General features: G+C 44.0%; 1 protein-coding gene and 1 long non-coding RNA gene across 3 annotated transcripts in view; one reads left to right on the forward strand and one right to left on the reverse strand.

Annotated features, from left to right (window-relative positions):
• B4galt6 (UDP-Gal:betaGlcNAc beta 1,4-galactosyltransferase, polypeptide 6) overlaps nucleotides 1–20,109 on the reverse strand; it is a 61,806-nt gene that overhangs the window by 27,584 nt on the left and 14,113 nt on the right. For both annotated transcript variants that reach the window (NM_019737.2, XM_030250546.1), the window contains exons 2-3: nucleotides 15,780–15,896; nucleotides 7,847–7,960 (exon numbers count right to left, since the gene is read on the reverse strand). In NM_019737.2, coding sequence (NP_062711.1) covers nucleotides 7,847–7,960; nucleotides 15,780–15,896 — 231 coding nt within the window. The remainder of the gene's footprint in view (nucleotides 1–7,846; nucleotides 7,961–15,779; nucleotides 15,897–20,109) is intronic.
• Gm31437 lies at nucleotides 11,403–13,821 on the forward strand. The gene is made up of 2 exons (XR_386100.4): nucleotides 11,403–11,486; nucleotides 13,032–13,821. It is a non-coding gene; the product is annotated as a predicted gene, 31437 (long non-coding RNA).

The following is a 20,109-nucleotide window of genomic DNA, read 5'->3' on the forward strand; positions in this document are numbered from 1 at the left end:
TGTGCATTAACGCAATGCTTCTTTCTTGTCCCCAAAAGCCACTATGCAAGTGAATTCAAGAAAACACATCATCTGCTTCTGCCTTTTCAAATGTGTTTCCCAGAGACAGTCCCATGCCAAGAACTCCCCATGCACCGCGTCTCAATGCGCTGTATAAATTATCACCACTACTAGCTCCTCGTCCTACAGAAACCCTTTTCCTACTTCCCGAGTGTCCAAAACGCTAGGTCACATTACCAAATCTGTAACCCTAAAGCCAAGCACAAAGGTTGTCTGCCCACTTCTCCCTGCCTCCTCCAAACTGTCTGCTTCCTTGTGCCACACATTCAACACTTTACAGTTTCTGCCAATGGCCACACCCGCTACTCTACACAGCTCCATTCCGTGACAGGCGCCTCCTGCCTTGCTCATCCTGGGAAACGGTCCTCTGATGCAGACATCCACTGTACCATCAATGCAGCTCCTCTCTTCTCACCCGACTCTTCCCTTCCTGGAAGTTCCTTCCATGGCATCTTGGTGGTGATGTCTTCTTTGTTCTGTTTCAGTATCACCTCCATATCTAAGCCTCATGAAAAAAGGTTTGCTAGCTTAGGGGGTGCTCTTGTTTTAAATGTGAGTTTTGGGTCTACTTTCAACACCTCTGTGTCAATAGAGGCCCACGAGGCGAGTCTGTGGCGGCCAACTCTCCTGTGTGTATTTTCAGCTGCTAAGTCTGACTTCTCAAAGGAAGAATGTAGAATTCAACCAACCCTCAGCAGCTCAAGCAGGAAAGGACAGTCACATGACCACAAAAGACAGAAAAACAATAAACAGTATAAAGACAGGGCATTCTGCAAAGTAGCTTGCTAGAAACGCGGTACCTTGGGGCCATCAAGCAATGGCAATTCCATCTCCAGACCTGAGTGTGACTGTGAAGAGAACTGAAAGCTCTGCCAAAAGGCAACCAAGAGCTTATTCACAGCACGGGCTGGCCTTGTGTGTGCTACTCAATCTCTCAACCTAACTGTCCACCCGGGTTTCCCAGAGTCTATCTATCTTCTTAAGCCATACACAGTGTGGCTTGCAACAAAGCATGCAAACTTTTGCTTGGAGGTCTGAATGGTTTGGGCTGTTGGAGGCCTTGGTTTGAATAAATACCCCAGCTGATTCCAGTACCTGCCATATTCAGGAATGGCCTTCGTCCTGGCATAGTGCCCAGCCACACCCTCTCCAACACCTGTCTCTACTCCCTTTCTGAACCTGCCAAGCTAGACTCAAATCTGACCTTGAAGCAACAGCCGTGCCTGCATTCTCCAGCTTACACAAAGCACTGAAGAAAAGCACAGAGTAATCCTGCCATAATGTGACAGTCCCTCATCTACTGCCTCCAACAGATCCGGCCAAGAGTCAGGTTGTGAGTGCCCTGGCAGGCTTCCCTGGTTATCTGGTGAGTCACCCTTCCGTGAGTGATTAGCTGATTCCTCTTTCCACTCTGTTCCTCCCTTTCAAGGCACTTGGTCCTACTTTGCTGGTTTTCTTTGTGTCCCCCCTGCTCTACCCTACTTCTCTCCTCCTCTCCCTCTCCCTCTTTACATCCCTCCCTCCTTGCCCCCTCTTTCTCTTCCTACTACTCTACCCCTCTGTCTCACACATATACAGACCTCTTAGTTTTATCAAACACCATGGAAGGAAGGCCTTAACTTTTGGGACTCATCCCCATAGGGACAGTCCAGCATGTGGCCTGGGGGATAGCTAGCTTATCCACCTAAGGACATCCCAGTGTCCCTTCTCTTTTTCTATAGACTCACTGTCACTGCACACATCTTCCACAGCAGTGAGTCCACAGTTCCTCATTCTGCCTGGGACTCCATCCTGACTTCTGTGTCCTTGCCCGTATCCTCTTCTCTCAGTCAGCTCTCCCCATCACTTCAGGGCCTCTCACAGCCCATCCACAGCCTTCTTTCTGGCTTACTTCCTCTTATTTCCAGCTCTGTTCCTCTCACAAAATGCAGACCCCAAGCTAAGTTTCCTGAACTTCCAATAAATCATCTGCAACTAAACTCATAAATATCCCCATTCTCTATTTGGGATGCTTCTGTGAGCTGTTTGCTTCAGTAAAGGGTCACCAAGTCAGACATCCTTTGGGCAGATGTGACATCTGGCCAAGGGGTTTTTCCTCATCAGTGACTCTGACTCTAGCCTCTCCCAAATCTCTTTGAAATCCCTAAGTGAACACCCATTGTGAAGAACACACCTAGTCCATCACTCATCTGCCCACCTCGAATGGCCTCATTCCGCCACCCCACAGCAGTGCTCCCAACTCGCCCACCCCCATTCTATACGAACTATGTGCTCTGATTGAAAGAAAGCGGAACAGACCCGATCAACCCTTTTCCATGTGAGGACCAGGCCTGGTTCCCTCCAAACTCATCTCACCGATCCCTGAGAATTCCCCAGCACTATACACAGACCCTTCTACTCCAGGCTCACCTTCAGTATGACCCACTTACAGCCCCTCCAGCTGGAGCTGCCCTCTCCACTACAGAGCACATAAGCTCCCTGGCAGCCCCATGGTGGTTTCTCCTTTAGCCTTATGCTGGACTGTCTTGAAGAGTTCCCTCAGTGACTATCCCTTCTGCCTCATGCCTTCCTCTGAAAGCAGAATACTGAGGTGCTGCCTGCTGCTGGCCTGTTTTACAGGAACACACTAACTGAGAGCCCCTGTGTACGTATGTACACCAGGCCTGCAGCCCAGCCACTGACTGACTGCTCTCATTCACACTCAAAGGCTCCCACTTCTCTCTACAGATGACATCCACAAACCATGACAGTTTGTTACAGTTGGCAGTATGTGAGCTCTTCTAAAGCTTATCATCTGCTTTTCCCTCTTTACTGACTTTCAATCCACTTATTAAATTCACTTTAGAAAGCTCCTGCATTCATAAAGTTTGTAACTATGGGAACTATCAAGGCAAGGACAAGGTAAGAAAGTCACTTCAACTGTATTCTAGTTGGATGACAAGAAGACAATCAAGTGGAAAGTCCGTCTTCCTTGTTATGTGCCATACACAACTAGCATTTCCCTTTTCTACCTCACTCAGAAAAATCAAAATCAAAACAAACATGTCAAGCATGTGTTTATCTCCTAGATGAGGACAGGTTGCTATTTCGCTTGGTTATCATCATAGATTCAACAAGTTTGAGCATAGATTTTTCCCTCTGGAGAGTCTATAAATATTAATAGCAATGAATAGCCCCCTCAAGCAAGTAATACACATTAAGATAGATTCTAGGAGCTAGAGAGATGGCTCAGTGGTTAAGAGTCCTGTCTGCTCTTCCTGAGGTCCTGAGTTCAATTCCCAGCACCCACATGGTAGCTCATAACTATCTGTAATGGCATCTGATGCCCTCTTCTGGCATGCAGGTGTATATGCAGATAGAGTGCTCATGTATATAATAAATAATTTTTAAAAAATGATTTTATAGTATGATTGGCCACTATTGAATACCAAACACTGTCAAAATGCAAACTCAACATTATGGAAATCTGGGACTGGCTATCCTACAGCTACACTAGAGAAGAATCCAGAAAAACGTACACTCCTATGATCAAGCACACAATATTAGTTCACACCGCATCTGGCAGACACAGATAGCTTAAATATTGCCATCACTGAATGTGTTGCATCCAACCACAGTTTGGAAAGGTATTCTACTCAATTATTTTGAATGCTGTAATAGTTTACGTTCAAACATCACATAATGCTGCTCTCTGTGGTCAGAGGGGAGGTTGTTTTAAGTGTACAACTAGGTCTGAAGCTTCAGGATAACATGCGCTTCTCGTCCCTTTGATCACTGGGAAGTCTGGATCTATCAAACAAGTAGGAGAAGGCAGGAAGGGATCCAAGTATGCACATTCACACTCCACACTGTGCTTCGCTTCGTTCACAGCGAAGGTGGTACTGCAATCCTGGGTGTCGAGATGCCCTGGGCAGTTGTATCATCAGTGAAGGGCTTGAGCGTGCGCGCGCTCGCTCTCTCTCCTTCCCTCCCCCTCCTTCTACCCTCTCCAGGAGCCTCACTATGTTGGTTATACTCAAAATCCCCTTCTGAAATATCACCTGTACATAGTCACATTTTCTGTCAAGACTGCCCTGGCTCCCTGGACATGAGACTGGTGTTCAGTCTGAAGCTAGGAACCGTGAAGAAGCCGACTGTGAAAAGGGTGTCAACGCCGGGCTCACCTGTTCTCTAAACCAATACAGGACTCTAAGTGTACGTGGGGGGGGGGGGGGCAGAAAACAGGAACAGCAGCTCTAAGGCCCCAGTGGAGAGGCAGCCAGGAAGCCCACAGCAGTCAAACTCAACAAGAAACTGTAGAACTGTAGGAGAGGGATAGTAGCAGAAGGACCCACGATGCCTGGCAGACAGATACTTCCAAACTGTTTAATTAGTATCCATAAACCACTAATGAAGAAAATAGTCACTAAACCAAGGACAAAGACTTCCTACAACTATAATTCCCTGAATATGCAAATGATGGAGATAAAATTACTGTAATCAATACTCCAATGAAACATTTCCCAGTGGCTTCAGTATTACACAGACAAAAACACTTATTTTGGAAAAACAAAGCTGTCATGACAAATGACAAATGATAAATGAGGCCATGGAAGTCACTTCGTGTCCTTTTTTGTCATGGGATACACAGAGCCTGCATAATCAGAACACTTGCTCTTTTCTTTGTTTTGCTAATTCCAGGGTACAGTTTAGATCAATAAAACCAGAACCTTCCGGGCTGTGCCCTAACAGGATAAAGACTCCCTTGGCAGTTCTACTGTACAGCCTGGTGTAGAACTCAAGTGTGGTCCCAGCATCAGAGCATCGGCAGGGCCCTGGAACATAGAAGGAACTTCCCAGTGCCACTTCACCCCTACTGAAAGAGAAACTCAGAGTGCGAGGGGCCATGTGAGCTACAGAACCTTCTGACACTTCTGATGCAGTCTCCATGGAGAAAACCTGACCCTAATGCCATGTGACAAAGTCAGTTTTCCGAGCCAGGCAGTGACTTTAGTCCCAGCATTTGGGAGGCAGAGGCAGGTGGATTTCTGAGTTTGAGGCCAGCCTGGTCTACAGAGTGAGTTCCAGGACAGCCAGAACTATACAGAGAAACCCTGTCTGGAAAAACAAAACAAAAAAAAAAAAAAAAAAAAAAAGGGTCAGTCTCCCTTTGTATTACACAGTTACAACATCTATCAACAATTAACTAAAAAAACAACCCAAACTGTGGTAGGCAGACAGCTATTTCCTCGATACAAACATCAGAGGTATACTTAGATGCTAAGAACAATAGAAAAAGGGTAATAATTGCTTAATCAAAAAGATTTACTTAAATATTTAAGTACATAAAATCAAGATAGAAACTAACATGTTTAAAGTACTCCTGAAGCTGTGGAGCGGGGGTCCAAGGGCAGGCCAAAAGGAGCAGTCCTGACGGCTGAGTACAGTTTATCTTCACATGTAGGAGAAAAATAGATGCTTGAAAAAATATACTTAAGTTACAGTATCTAGGTCACTATTATACTGTGGGTGCAAAGCATAAGAACAAAAATTTTAAAATTAACAGGAAATAAATATATTTGTGTAGTATCAAGGTAAGAAAGCTTTCTTTAAAAAAGCAAGTCTTGGGCTGGTGAGATGGCTCAGTGGGTAAGAGCACCCGACTGCTCTTCCGAAGGTCCGGAGTTCAAATCCCAGCAACCACATGGTGGCTCACAACCATCCGTAACGAGATCTGACTCCCTCTTCTGGAGTGTCTGAAGACAGCTACAGTGTACTTACATATAATAAATAATAAATAAATCTTAAAAAAAAAAAGCAAGTCTTGAAGAGATTGATAGATTTTTTAAAAAAACATGATTTGATCTTCATAAAAGACTTTTTAAGAAGGATTAGAAGGCAAGCCCAGGACTGTGAAAGATACTCAGAACACACACAAGTGGCAACTGTCATTCCATTAGTATCAACACCTGCCACAGATAAACACACACCCAACAGTCACCAAGCGCAGAGCCCTGAGAACCGCAGAGAGCTAAAGCCACTAGTAACTAGTAAAAACTTACATAATGAATGGGACACTGGTTTTACTGTTTGATTAGTTTAAAAGAGAGGAGGCAACTCACAGGTTAGGAATGCTCTCCGCTCTGCCAGAGGACTGGAGTTTGGTTCCCAACACCCATATCTGGGAAACTCCCAACCACCTTCATAACTCCAGCTCCACAGAATCGAATACCATCTTCCGACCCCCGAGAACATATGCACTGACATGTACATAAAGCCCTCCATGAAATGCAGCTGAAATAAATAATGTTTTAGAAAGACCACAAAGTCCATTAACATCAAAGTGATATAAACCAGCCCTGCTTACTACAATAACTTGAGAGAACCTGGAAATCTGGTACAGCAGCCAAGCCCATGTTATCAATTCCCAAGTCCACACACACACACACACACACACACACACACACACACACTCGGGAACAGGAAGGGCTGGGGTATCCTGCTCTTTAGATAAGGAAGATAAGAGGATTTGTTTTTCTTTTTTTTTCAGTTAGAGTGGAAACCACCTAGCTGCCCATCAGGTGAGAACTGGAAAATGAACGCAGCGAGTGTACGTAAAGACATTTTCCACAGTAGTTCAGAGACCGTGAGTAACTCTCAAAACACCAGCTAAAAAACCCAGATCACAGAGTGACAAGTCATTTCTACAGCCATCTAACTGGGAGTGGGGCTTCTTGATCTCATTTTTTAATTGAAAATAGATTTTTCTTCACAGACTATATTCTGGTCATGGTTACCCTCCCTATCTCCACTCAGATCCTCCCCACTCACCCAAATCCACACCCTTTCTCTCTCTCTCTCTCTCTCTCTCTCTCTCTCTCATCAAGCAAATAGGAATCTAATTTAAAAACCAAAATAAAAATAAATAAATAAATAAAATAATAAATAAAAAACTAACAACCAGAGCAAAACACACACATTTGCATATAGAAATTCCACTAAAAAAGAAAAACTCACAAAATTAAAAACCATAATATTGAAAAGAAAAAACTATAAGATTAAAAAAGAAGAAAAAGCCCAGACAAATCATTATAAAATAAAATGAAAATAAAAAATATCCAAAAAAAACTATTAAGTTCAGTTTTGTGTTGGCCATTAGTGCCGGAAAGGGGACCTGCCCTTAAGAGTGGTTTGTGTACCTTCTGACACTCCACTGGAGAAAACTGATTTTTCCTTTGTAAGTGATTGTCAATTAGAGATAGTTTCTTGGGTAGGAATATTCCTGAAGCTTTTGAAACTATGTATTTGCTCTCTCCATTTATCTATGCAAAACCAAGTTTATAAAAAAAAATCTATATTACACACATCAAACAGAAACTAGGTCATTTCTGAAGGAGCGATAGGGAACTAACATTTGGGAGAGGAAGAGAGACTTTATTTATTTATAATGTTCTAATAAACCCAGAAAGAAAACACATTAGTTACTCTTTTTAAATCTGTTTTAAGAGAATTTAAGAGTTAAGTCAAGGTATTCCTTTTCAGATCTGAATGGGAGAAACACAGGTGTTTCTCATTATCTTCCTTTTTCTTTTGTACTTTGCTTTAGTTTCTCAATCATCCAGCTTCAAAAACAGTGCTCACTGCCCTTCCAAAACTTAAAATTAAAAAAGGGAAGGCCATTCAGTATATTAAGAATGTTAGCACCCACAATAATAAACCATCTGATAACACGCTCGAACCACGTCATTTGCGATCTTTTGTAATGACGACACAACAGTTCAGCTGTAAGAAACGCGGTCACACTTACGCATGTAAGGCAGCTTCTCTGGACAGGGGAGGTGTGGCAAATACGTGAAGTTTTGCGGAAGATACGTTGTTGTTTGAACAAGATAGTCACTTGTATTATTGCCTTCAGGATAATCTTGGGAAAAGAGAGAGAAGGAGAAATTTACAACTCAATACTGCCATTTTCTTTGCCTCTAACGTGAAGTATGTCACAATACGGAGTGGGCTGCAGCACGAACAGCAGCAGCTATTTACAAGCAAAGACCTGGAAAGAAGATGAATAAAGCATACCACAGCTAGGCCAGACACTCTGCAGGACTTCCCGAGAGAGGATAGGAAACTGCAGGCCCTCCCCCTTACACACAGACACAACACAAAAACGCCTTTTGCAGCCAGACGTCACTGCTCCATTACCCCAATGGCTGGGCCCAACCTGAAGAAACAAGGACCCCTTCAACCTTCCAAATGCCACACCATCCGCACACTGCTGCTTGAGCACAGAGCAGAAGGGTACAGGGACTGATTCCTTGCCAACTCACCCAGGGAAATCCCAGATTTATCCATTGAACTTACTTCTGGGACACAGCCTTTACGACAGTCACATTCTTTTTTTTTTTTCCCCCAGAGCTGAGGACCGAACCCAGAGCCTTGCACTTGCTAGGCAAGCAAGTGCTCTATCACTGAGCTAACCTACACGCTGCAGTCCCTGAGGAGCCTGGAACTGTTACATTAGGCCCATTCTCCTTAGGGGCATCAGGTTCCTCCACACTCAGAGCATAGGTATAGCGTGCCAGCAAAGGCTCGCCTTCAGAGCGCAACAGTCGGTTTCTCATCCTGGTACCTGCCGCTGGCATTTTCGGATTTCAGTAAGATGAAATTACTAAGAGGACTGGAGAGATGGCCCCGTGGATAAAATGCTTGTTGAGCACACATGAGATCCTGAGTTCAGATCCCAAACAACCATGTAAACGGCTACAAAACTGGCACTGGGATCGTAAGGTTCCAGAGGGCTGGTCTAGCTGAAACTGGGTTCAGTGACAGAGCCTGTCTCCAAAACTGAAGGTGGAAGGCATAGAGGAAGATATCCAATGTCAACCTGTGGCCTCCAAATATACACAAAAGAGCAAGGGTATACACATATGCATAGCAGGTGCACTCTCTCTCCCTCTCTCCCTCTCCCTCTCTCTCCCTCTCTCTCTCCCTCTCTCTCTCTCTCTCCCCCCCCTCTCTCTCACACACACACACACAGACACACGAGTAAGATGAGACAGTAACAAACATGGGATTTTGAACATGGAATCCAGGATCGAAATTTAGTTTACTCTCTAGGGCACAGATGCAAAATGCATATCTGAGGAACAGGATATGCCCATTTCCTGCTGTGTGGAGAAACCTGGCCTGGAGTAGTAAATAGAGGTAAGAGACAGAAACAACTGCTGTGCCTGCTACATCCAACCACGGACACAGAAAATGTAACATACTCCTGCAGTCTCAGTAAAAGCTACACCCTGTGACTCATGGGAAAGCAGTGCTGTGGTGGTTATAACATGTGTGAGAAGAGCCATTGCAGGTTAAGTGCCACCCTGGACCAGAAATTGTCACCATCAATGAAGTTGGTGGGGCTGCAGCCTGGGAACCAGGTAGACATTTCTGAGCAGAGCTATACTCCACTTCCAGGAAAAGGTCCTGCCAAGGCTCCACCTATCAAGTCAATGAGATGGACAAAGCTCTGGGTCCAAACCCAAGGAAGAGACAGAAGCCCAACGGAAAAGGTTCAGTCCCAAAGGCCCACATGGAAGTTTGTCAATGAGGCATTAGCTGAACTGCCAGGAAACCGTAACATGACGGACAGATCGGCGAACGCTGCGGTTTATCTCACCAGGCTACCGGAAGCCCTTATTAGAGTTTTCCCATGTTGCTCTCAGGAGCCCTGGAAAGCAGCTGGCAGGGAACGGCTCCAAGCCAATGGGGCCAGGGAAGACAGAACAGTCTGCATTTAATGTCCCCAGGGGCAGAGCTCCTTCAAGGAGCTTTATAAGAACATATCTGGATATATCAAATGCAGGGATTTTTAAAACCCTTTATTCTTTCATAAGGAAGTCAGCTCTGCCAGTGGGAGGAATTGGTGTTCTAAACATGAGCTAAGAGGACCGCAGTTCAGTTTCTAGCATCCACACAGAGGAACTCAAAACCACCTGTAACTCCAGCTCCTTTCCTCCTTTCCTCTCGCCTTCCTCAGGCATCTCCCTCACATGCACATCTGCCCACACGGAGACATACACAGACTCATAATTCAAAATTAAAAAAGATTCTTGCTGCACATGCTTTTAAACCCAGCACTCTGGAGACAGTTGGATCTCTTAAGTTTGAGGCCAGTCTGGTCTACAGAGCAAGTTCCTGAACAGCCAGGACCATTCAGAGAAACCCTGTCTATAATAATAATAATAATAATAATAATAATAATAATAATAATAGAAACCCTGTCTCTAATAATAATAATAATAATAGAAACCCTGTCTCTAATAATAATAATAATAATAAAAAGATTCTCCCTCTCCACTAAAAATACTTGATTATTACTACTTCTGTGGGTGTCAGCAGATCTTTGTCAAATTCTTAAATTTATACCTTAGTTGCTTATAATTACTTATAGTTATTTAACCAAAAAATAAACTTTCCTACTTATTAAAATATAACTAAAGCTTCCATTATCATTTGACAGGAAAGGGATTCTTATTTCAAATACATAGTTATGAAAAATAGCTGGGCAGTGGTGGTGCACGCCTTTAATCGCAGGACTCAAAGGGCAGAGGCAGGCACATCTCGGAGCTCAAGGCCAGCCTGGTTTATACAGTGAATTCCTGGACAGTCAGAGTTACGAAGAGAGTCACTGACTCAAGAACAACCAAGAGACGACAACAACAACACTAAAAATAAAAGAAAACAAAAATAATTGAGAACCAGAAATGTAAGAGGAAGACAAATGAGCCAAGAAATCAGTACCAGAGGGTACCTAACAGAAGCAGAGGACAGAGGGCCCACAGCCAAGGCTTCGGTCAACCCAGAAGAGAAGAAAGACAGCATGAGGAGTCTCTGTAAAGTCTGACAGCACAAAACAAATTAAAAGGAGAAGGGTGCAAAGGCAGGGAGAGGGTCCCAAAGCTTCAGGAAGGGGGACAATCGAATAAATAGTCCAAATACAATAACTGCCATCAGAATGTCTTCCTCGTTCTCAAAAGTAACAATAGAGGACAGAAAATACCACGGGGGCACGGCTCACAGTCTGTGTAAATAACCCAGGGAAACCCCAAAGACAGACAGACAGCAGAAATGCTAAGTAAAAGCATGGGAGATGGGAGGAGGTGGGGAGTGGGGGGTGCGGTGGGAGTGGACAAGCAATGCCACTAAAACACTTGGCTCTAGGAACACAGAAACCACTATTTATATTCTGAACTGTGTGGATTTGATTCTAAGCCCTATCCTTACTCTAGTGTGGAGGCCGTGAGAGCAAAGAGACCTGGAAACGCACTTCTTCCACTGCAGGGATAGCAGGAGAGTAAGCTGGGCCAGCAGCTCCTACTCAGGTCATGCGCAGCGCATGCGCAGCATGCTGAAACACTGGGCTCAGCCAGGCGGGCAGGGAGGGCGGAAGAGACGTCAACGTAAGTACAGAATAAATTATGAGGTTCTAGGTTGTTCTGAGTATTAGAACTGAAGGAGTGGGCGAGTCACAAAACCTACTTCTTATCATAACCCTCCTCTACCTTAAAATAAGAAATGATTATACCAAGGGAAAACTGAAGAAAGCATTTTACATAGCTTGCTTTTTTGATATGGGCTCTCTCTGTCTCTGTCTGTCTCTGTCTGTCTCTGTCTGTCTCTGTCTGTCTCTGTCTGTCTCTGTCTCTCTCTGTCTCTCTCTGTGTCACTCTGTCTCTCTCTGTCTCTGTCTCGCTGTCTCTGTCTCGCTGACTCTGTCTCTCTGTCTCTCTCTCTCTCTCTCTCATTCTCTCATATGCACATCTCACTGCTTCCTTGTGTAAAAAGCAGGGAGAACAGACAGCCCAGCTCTATGTCAATAACCGTTCTTAACCTCATCCACTTTTCTTAGACACCGACTACACACTGCCCATGCACAGCAGATGGAAATGGAGATCAAGGCTGTCCTGGGTCCGGTGCCTTTGTGTGCTCCCCAAACTCTTTTTTGAAATAATGCTAAGACTAAAAACTACTAGGTTCTTGTACAGCTCTCAAGTGCTATTTTTGTCTGTTTTTAGATTACTTGGTGGTTTGTGGTAAGATCTTTTTCTAGCTCAGGAAGGCCTGAAACTCAATTCATTTTGTAGCCCAGGCTAGCCTTGGAGTTATACTAACATTCCTGCCCCAGTTTCCCAAATACTGGGATGACAGGCACAGCCACAATGCCTAGCTCACTGCAATTTCTCCTTTATAAAACTGTTTTGTGTGTGTGTGTGTGTGAGAGAGTGAGAGAGACAGAGACAGAGAGAAACAGAGAGAGACAGAGACAGAGGGACAGAGAGACAGAGAGATAGACTGTACAGCTCATGTGGATATCTGCAGCCAGAAGAGAATATTAGAGCCCCTGGAACTTGAGTTACGAGAGGTTGTGAGCTATCCTACATAGGAGCTGAGAACTGAAGTAGAGTCCTCTGCTCTCAATAACCACCGTGACACCTCTCCAGCCCCACCAAGTAACTCCTTAGTGTCGTGTGTATTTTCTTACTCTGCATACTTGATAAACTTGTGTCACTAATACCTGGGCCTCTCCTCTTCCACATTCTATGATTCTACAGACTCACATCTAACTCCCTCAAATTTCAAGTTCTCTGGTTATTTCTATAAAACAAATTTAACCATCACTCCCTAGTGGGGATCTGAGGAGAAAAAGAAGGCCCAAGTGGACAACCTAGGGCTGACTGATTACATATTTCATAAAAGGACACAATCATCATTTGCACCCAACAATAATTTTTTTAAGTGCCTAAAAGGCATGGGATGCTGGCTAATCACTTGACCATCGAGTGTCAGCTAAATTAATGGCCATAAAGAGCACCACACTAAGAGACTCACAGAAATGCTTCCACACGGCCCAGGCCCCTCATGTGGGCCACTTCAGCATACCCGCCACTGGAACCACAAGCCTGAACGACACTTTTAACTGAAATCAAACTGTCTTAAACTTCCAGAATACAGCACCTAAGGCATCCAAGGAACTCACTGCGAATAAACACCTCGGGGCTGACAAAACAGCCTGCTTTCAGCTCATGGAAACAACACTGAAAACCCCACACAATCATTACTCCTGCGAAGGTGGCAAGCGTGCAGGATCCACGGTGACAACACCACTTTCAAAGCCCTGCAGTTTCCAACAGCTCCGTGCGAGCGACAGACACACTTGGGCCTCACCGCAGCTTCTGTGAAAGGCAGACATGATTTCATCTAATGAATGGATGGTAACAAAATGAGCTCCAGGAAGCCTGCCTGCCTACTCTCTCCCCGAACCACACCCAGAGAAATGGAAGCCTCCAACAGAAAAGGGCTGGGCAGGTCCCAACACCACCCTCAAATGGAAAGAACGGAGAAAAGAAAGGGACGGAAGGACACCCCCCTCAACAGCTTCCCGTCTGCACGAGGGAACACTAGAAGGTGCAGTGGGAACGCCTTAGACCTCTGATCTGCTAACAGGCCCGATGGCCTCACTCTAACCATCCATTAACTAAGGATGTGCACCAAGTTCATTCCATCAAACCTATCATCACTGCCCCACAAAGCCCCGGTCACCTGTTACACCCACTGTCAATAACAACACCTCCTTTTCTCAACTCCGCAGGCCACTCAGAAAGGCATCGTTCCATACTGAGAACTTCAAATTTCTACACAAAAATATTCTGTGTCTGTTTGCACTCGATGGTGATGAATACCAGACAGCATTGGGAACCTTCTGGGACCAAATATACTCATAACTACGACAATCAATTTGCCTTCTTGTGTTAAGTTATAAATATATCAATCAGTTCTCCTGGGGTGCTTACAGCTTTATATATTTTACTGGCTTCTTTTTTTTGTTGTTTTGTTGTTGTTGTTGTTTTGATGAATTATATCTAAGTGTCTGCAGAAATAATTAGGTGCAATTTACCAATCATGTCTTTCTCCCAGAAGCCTGGAAGGTTCCTCCTTTTTTTTCCCTAACACTGCATCTCCCATATCTACTCATGCATGGCATATACTAATTGCTCAATAAACGCTGCCTAAATGAGCTTGTCAGAGTCTCAGGGCTTCCAACAGACTCTAAGACTTTTCTGTCTTCTTGAGTGACAAGAGCCCCAGCTTCACTCAGAACCTGAGTGAGCATATCTCAAACGTTCATTCCTAGCACCCTGCCGCCATGTAATCAGATTGGCCTGGCCAGTGAGGTGGGGAAGGAACAGACTGGGACTTTTGTGAAGGATTTTGTCCCCTCACGCCCACTGAACCACGGTGGCCCAGTGGAGTACTAGCAGCCACTTTGGGCTACAGTTAGCTAAGAGGTGATGTGGTGGGGCAGATGGGGAGAGGAGAAAAGCACCGTGCTGCGGCTTGTGCTCAGGACCCTCCACAACAGCCACCGGCCACCAGCTTACCGCCACTGGCCACCAGTTTACAAGACGTCACTCGGAAAGGAGCACCTCGTGTGTTTCCCATCAGCAAGGGAATCCTACGGAAGTGTCTAAGAGGCTCACCAAAGTAAAAAACTCTGTCAAAGTACACTCCAGTTGTTTCATCTCTATTAAAACTATGGCTCATATCGGAGAAGATTTCCTTGTGTTTTTGCAGGGTGCTGTGAGGAACATCTGCTTGCTGAAGTTACCACTGCTCCAGCCAAGCTCAGCACCCACACATAAAACCTACTCATATCCCAGAGGGGGGTTCTTAGTGCTCACACAGACAAATACTTTACACTCTAGCTCAATGGGCTAGCATACAAATATCTCCACCAGTGACTGAGACTGCACGGTACTACCATCGGACCGATTCCCTTGAGACAGTCTCTCTAAGCAAGACTAATGTCTGCAGAGTAAAGGAAAGAAAGCATTCTTAGATTTGGGGAAATCATAAATAAATCAGACAAACGAGCAGTATGAATTCTCTACACATACACGCATCATCCTACAACAACCACCCATCTACCATACACTGAAATAGCACTATGGCTGGGGATAGAGGCTTTCTAGTGGGAAGAAAGGTAACAGAGTGGATGAGAACTTAATGTGTTTCTCATGGCACGAAGAGCTTTGATAAGTTTAACTATTTAAAAACAAAGATCTAAGGAGTGCTGCAAGGGACAATCTCTGATCTTATCAATGTGGCATCCCATAATATACTGGGAGACACTTTCTTTCCGTAACAGGGAAATAAAGCCACTGACACCAAGTACCGCCCGTTAGGAAATCCCTAGTTGAGTCAACTCGATATCAGCCTTGTGTGAGTCTAACGGAGAGCCCAGTCTCAGTTAACACTGTAAACAGGAGAGAACAGCCAGTAATGTCCCGAATCATAACAATGTATCCTTTGCTCTCTTTAAAGACGTCATAAAATTACTAAGAAGTACATCCAAAGCTAGTGGCAGGCCTATTAATCTAGCAGAACACTTAGGAGGGGACATCAACCTGGAGATACAGTGAACAGCAAGGAAAACAGTGTTCTAGCCCTACACTGAGTAATGGCCCAACCTGGCCACACACTGCTCAGAGGATGCCTATGGAACAACAGGAACCCTTAGAAGATGCCCACTTAGCAGTACACTTAGTAGGGGATGCTAATCATCTCGTAGTGCACTTAGTAGGAGGCAGATCCCTCTTTAACAGAGAGTTTTATGCAGGTAAAAGAGCTAGAATTTAAAGGTTTGTTTACTGATCTGCAACCCGCATGGTAAACAGAAAAGGACACAGTCTTACCTGTTCCGTTGAGCGTAGTGTTTTTATTGGTATACAGCCTGATCATGTGTCCAATTGTTTTCACATTCTCTCTCAGCATGATACCTCTAGCTTGTACCATAAAGAGGTACGTGTTGGCTAGAAAAGAAAGACAACAGAGAAAAAGGTCACAGACAGTTTAGTAAGATGCTATTCAGACTTACTAAAGTGCCCAAACACTGGACACTTGACTACCCCACCAAGGAGAAAACAAAATACAAGATGACTATTTCCTACTTTTAAAACTTAGGAATAGATGGACTTTTCAAATTAAAACGGGAGCCAGCAAGACAGGTCAGTGGGTAAAAGTGCTTGCCACCAAGCCCAATGACCTGAGTTTCATTCCTGGTACCCACATAATTGAAGAGGAAAACTGATTCCCAAAAGTTGTCCTCTGACCTCCACAATGCACTGTAGCACTTGAGTGCACACACATACACATGTGTGCACATAAAGGGATAAATATAAAGTTTTAAATAAAAATTAAAACAGTTATGTGGCAATGTTAAAAATTCCAATAAATGTGGAGGGTCCCGAGCACAAGCCCCAGCGCTTGTCTCCTCTCCCCATCTGCCCACCACATCATCTCTTAGCTAACTATAGCCCAAAGTGGCTGCTAGCACTCCACTGGGCCACCGTGGTTCAGTGGGGGTGAGGATATCCTCCTTTAAGGAAACTTTACAAGACAGAAACCCCAGATCAGGGGCTGGAGAGGTAGCTCAGTGGTTAGGAGCACCGACTGCTCTTCCAGAGGTCCTGAGTTCAAATCCCAGCAACTACATGGTGGCTCACAACCACCCGTAACGAGATCTGATGCCCTCTTCTCGTGTGTCTGAAGACAGCTACAGTGTACTTACATATAATAAATAAATAAATCTTTAATTAAAAAAAAAGAAAGAAACCCCAGATCAGAATTCTCTACACTAGGTAAAATCCATCTAGTTAACAGAATAAGACTAAATATGTAAACTATAATAAAATTCCTTAACTTTTACAAAATGTATAAACTAGTCAATGCAAAAAAATTATTTATCATAAGGTCACAGTCCTGTATTTCAAAATTCACTTTTAAAAATTCGATATTAATTCCCTAAAACAAAACAAAAAAAATCCACAAAGGTAAGAATCTCTTATCTGACAGTTAATACACCACAGATCACCATAACACCGGGGTGGGGTCTACAGATCATCATAACTCCAGGATGGGGTCCACAGATCACCATAACACTAGGAAGGGGGTCACTATCCCAGAGTCCCACAAAGCCTCAGTGTGTCTGGAAGGAGTAGTAACTTAGAATTGATAGTTCTTGAATCATTTCTATTAGTTAAAGTACTATATAATTCCTTTCAAACGTAAAGTATAAAACCATCACCCATCAGTATACTGTTTAAGGTTGGTTTCTTTAATTCTTTGTGGTGTTTCAAAAGCAGGCCCTTAATTTCTATTTGCTAGGAAATCAGTAAAGGGACAGATTTCAGAACACCTTGACTCAGGTGTGACACTCTTTTAAGTAGTAGGGGAACTAATTCAGGATCCTCTTGGGAGCCCTACCTGGGACAGCCTGCAGTACCCCAATTCTGTCTTTTTAAGGAGGTAGCATCACACTAGATGCCCCCTAAAGCCCCTAGCTAACTAGCTTCATCACAAGGCCAAACCTTCAAGACTCCTTTCAGACAGGAGGTTCACTCCTACAGCAGAGCTAAGAACCAGCAAGACTGTCCACTTGTGAAAAGCTGTCATTGTACAGAGGAACGACACTCCCACCGAATGAAGGCCCAGGCTGGGACATGTCACTGGAAGAGAACTATGACAGCATACAGGAAGGCCCAGGTTCAATCCCAGCGCTGCGTAACTTTTTTCACATTCAATGCAAAAGAAGGAGATAAACTGGAGTCTGGGCTTCACATGAACATTACCTCAGTCTCACATCTTAGTGTCTGTCTAGGCTAGGAGAAGGCTCAGAGGGCAAATACACCCACAGAGTGGGGAAAACTGACTCCTTCAAGCTGTCCTCTGGCCTCCACACGCACACTGGCATGTGCACGCATACACACACTAAGACCAATGTAAAGGGACATCCTTGCCCTTTCTAGAAAGTCTTATAATCACACTTAACTTGTTTAGACTTGCATTTATTATGTACAGCTAGAAAGACCACATGATTACACCCCATTTTTGTACCTGTATGGATGCTAAGATGCTGAGAGAGGAGGGGCGTTAAACATAATCTTTAAAACCCACATATTTCCAGTTGCAGGGAACAAAACTGTTTATAAAAAAAATTATCAACATGACATAGATGAATTTTTTTTTTAACCAAAGGAAATGTATTTTCTCTTCACTGCATGGATGGAGAAACAGGCATGAGGAAGAGCTGGGAGCCAACCTCAACAGTGGGAAGAAATCTACTAGTTTATTCTAAATCATTTATAGCTAAGACATTACATTCCTTAGGTAAATGGGCCTTGGAGGGTGGGTCCCTAAAGATGGGAACCCATTTGGGAATAAAGATATACTTAAACAATGAGCAGCCAACAGGGACACAGAGTGTATCAACAAGTCACACTAGCCAACCATCAGGTCAAAGTCCCCAACATCATACAGCCACATTGACAGGCACACTGACGCATAGTCAGCTAAATCCTGGCTAATTATCACTAAGATGAAATGCAATCTCTCTCTGGTAAGACTTAAAGAAAAACAAAATTCTTGTCTAAACTTTTCATTCCAACTTGTGAGAAACTATAATTCAGAAAATAAATAAGGAAATCTTTCTCGGCTTTGTCCTGTGTCTTGAGACAACTCAGAAATATACTAAAAAACACCACTGTTTAATTAAAACCATGCTGCATATTCTTTAATTAGCTCATTTTCTACTTTCCTCTACATAATGAGACATAAATCCAACTTGTTTGCCAGTTATCCTCTCAGAAGGAAGAAAAAAAAATCTTGGGACAAGAAAAGAAAAAACTTCAGAGGGCAATAGTTTAAAGCACTAGGCACTCTACCGGGGCTTGCGACAGGAGCCTCACAACCCTGCCTCCTTCTCTACTATAAGAAAAGAGAGATTCGTAAAAATAACCTTGTGTTGATCACCCTTCCCATATCTAACTCTTCACTGCAAGTGATGAACATTGATGGGGAGAGCTGCCCATGTGCAGAGACATAGAAGTGCCAGCAGACAGGGAGGTCTCCAGCACTGATACCAGTTGCTAGCTGCTGAGACACACCTTGCTTTATTATCAGGTGCCAGGTTGCCTGTCCACCAGGTCCCTTTGGAAGCAACTGTTTACCTGATACTAACAACAGGTATAATGGTAGGATTGAAGCTAAGAGGAAATACAACTAGAAGACATGCCAATAGCAGCACACGCTGGAACTAGACTGGTAAATTACCAGAAAATGATCTAGAATGGGTATAACAGGTGATAGGCTCACTATGCAGATGACACCTGGGAGGCCCCAAAATTAACCTCAGAAGAATCTACAGACTAAATAGAAGTCAGCTAGGTTAAATGCTGCAAAGACTGCAGAGAAAGTATTATGACAGCCTAAATGTTAAAAAGATGGCTCGGTGGTTAAGAGGGTTTGCTGTTCTTGTAGAGCCCTAGGGTTCGGTTCCCATCACCATCAAAATGCTCACAATGGCCTGTAACTCTAGCTCCAATGGATCTGACATCATCTCTGGCCTCCATGAGCACTGAAATAAAAGTCTTAAATCAAAAAACCAAAGTACAATAAAATAAAAAGGTAATTTAGGAGAAAATATCCAACATACAGCATATGACACATGCTTTGCCAGGCGTCCCTTGATGTGCATTATGTATGTCATCTTAATCAATCCTCCCAAGCAACTCTGTGGGTACTAACATTATTCCTATTTGTAGATTTAAAAATTGAGGCAGGGCACTGGGATAACTACATACTTATTGCAAGTGATGGAGCAGTTACCTCCATGCCTCCTGACAATGCTAGGAGGCAGACCCTTGCAACCATTGAGAGGGTGGTGCCTTTTGGAAAAGAAAGTAAAATAGTCTGTGGTTCAGTGGACGGACGGTACCTTTCATGAAAGGAAAGTGGGCAGCAGCAAGAAGAGAGGGTTCCTTAGAAGCACAGCGTCTGAGCTTGCTTGGGGCGGAAGGGAACACAAAAGATTCACAGGAGAGTTTAGTAGTGTCTTAAGGTTTTCATTGTTGAGAAGAGACACCGTGACCAAGGCAACTCTTATAAAGGACAACATTTAACTGGGGCTGGCATACAGTTTCAGAGGTCAGTCTATTATCATCATGGTGGGAGGGAGGCATGGCAGTG

The sequence above is a fragment of the Mus musculus genome, chromosome 18 (assembly GCF_000001635.26).
Source record: "Mus musculus strain C57BL/6J chromosome 18, GRCm38.p6 C57BL/6J".
NCBI classification, from domain to species: Eukaryota; Metazoa; Chordata; class Mammalia; order Rodentia; family Muridae; genus Mus; species Mus musculus.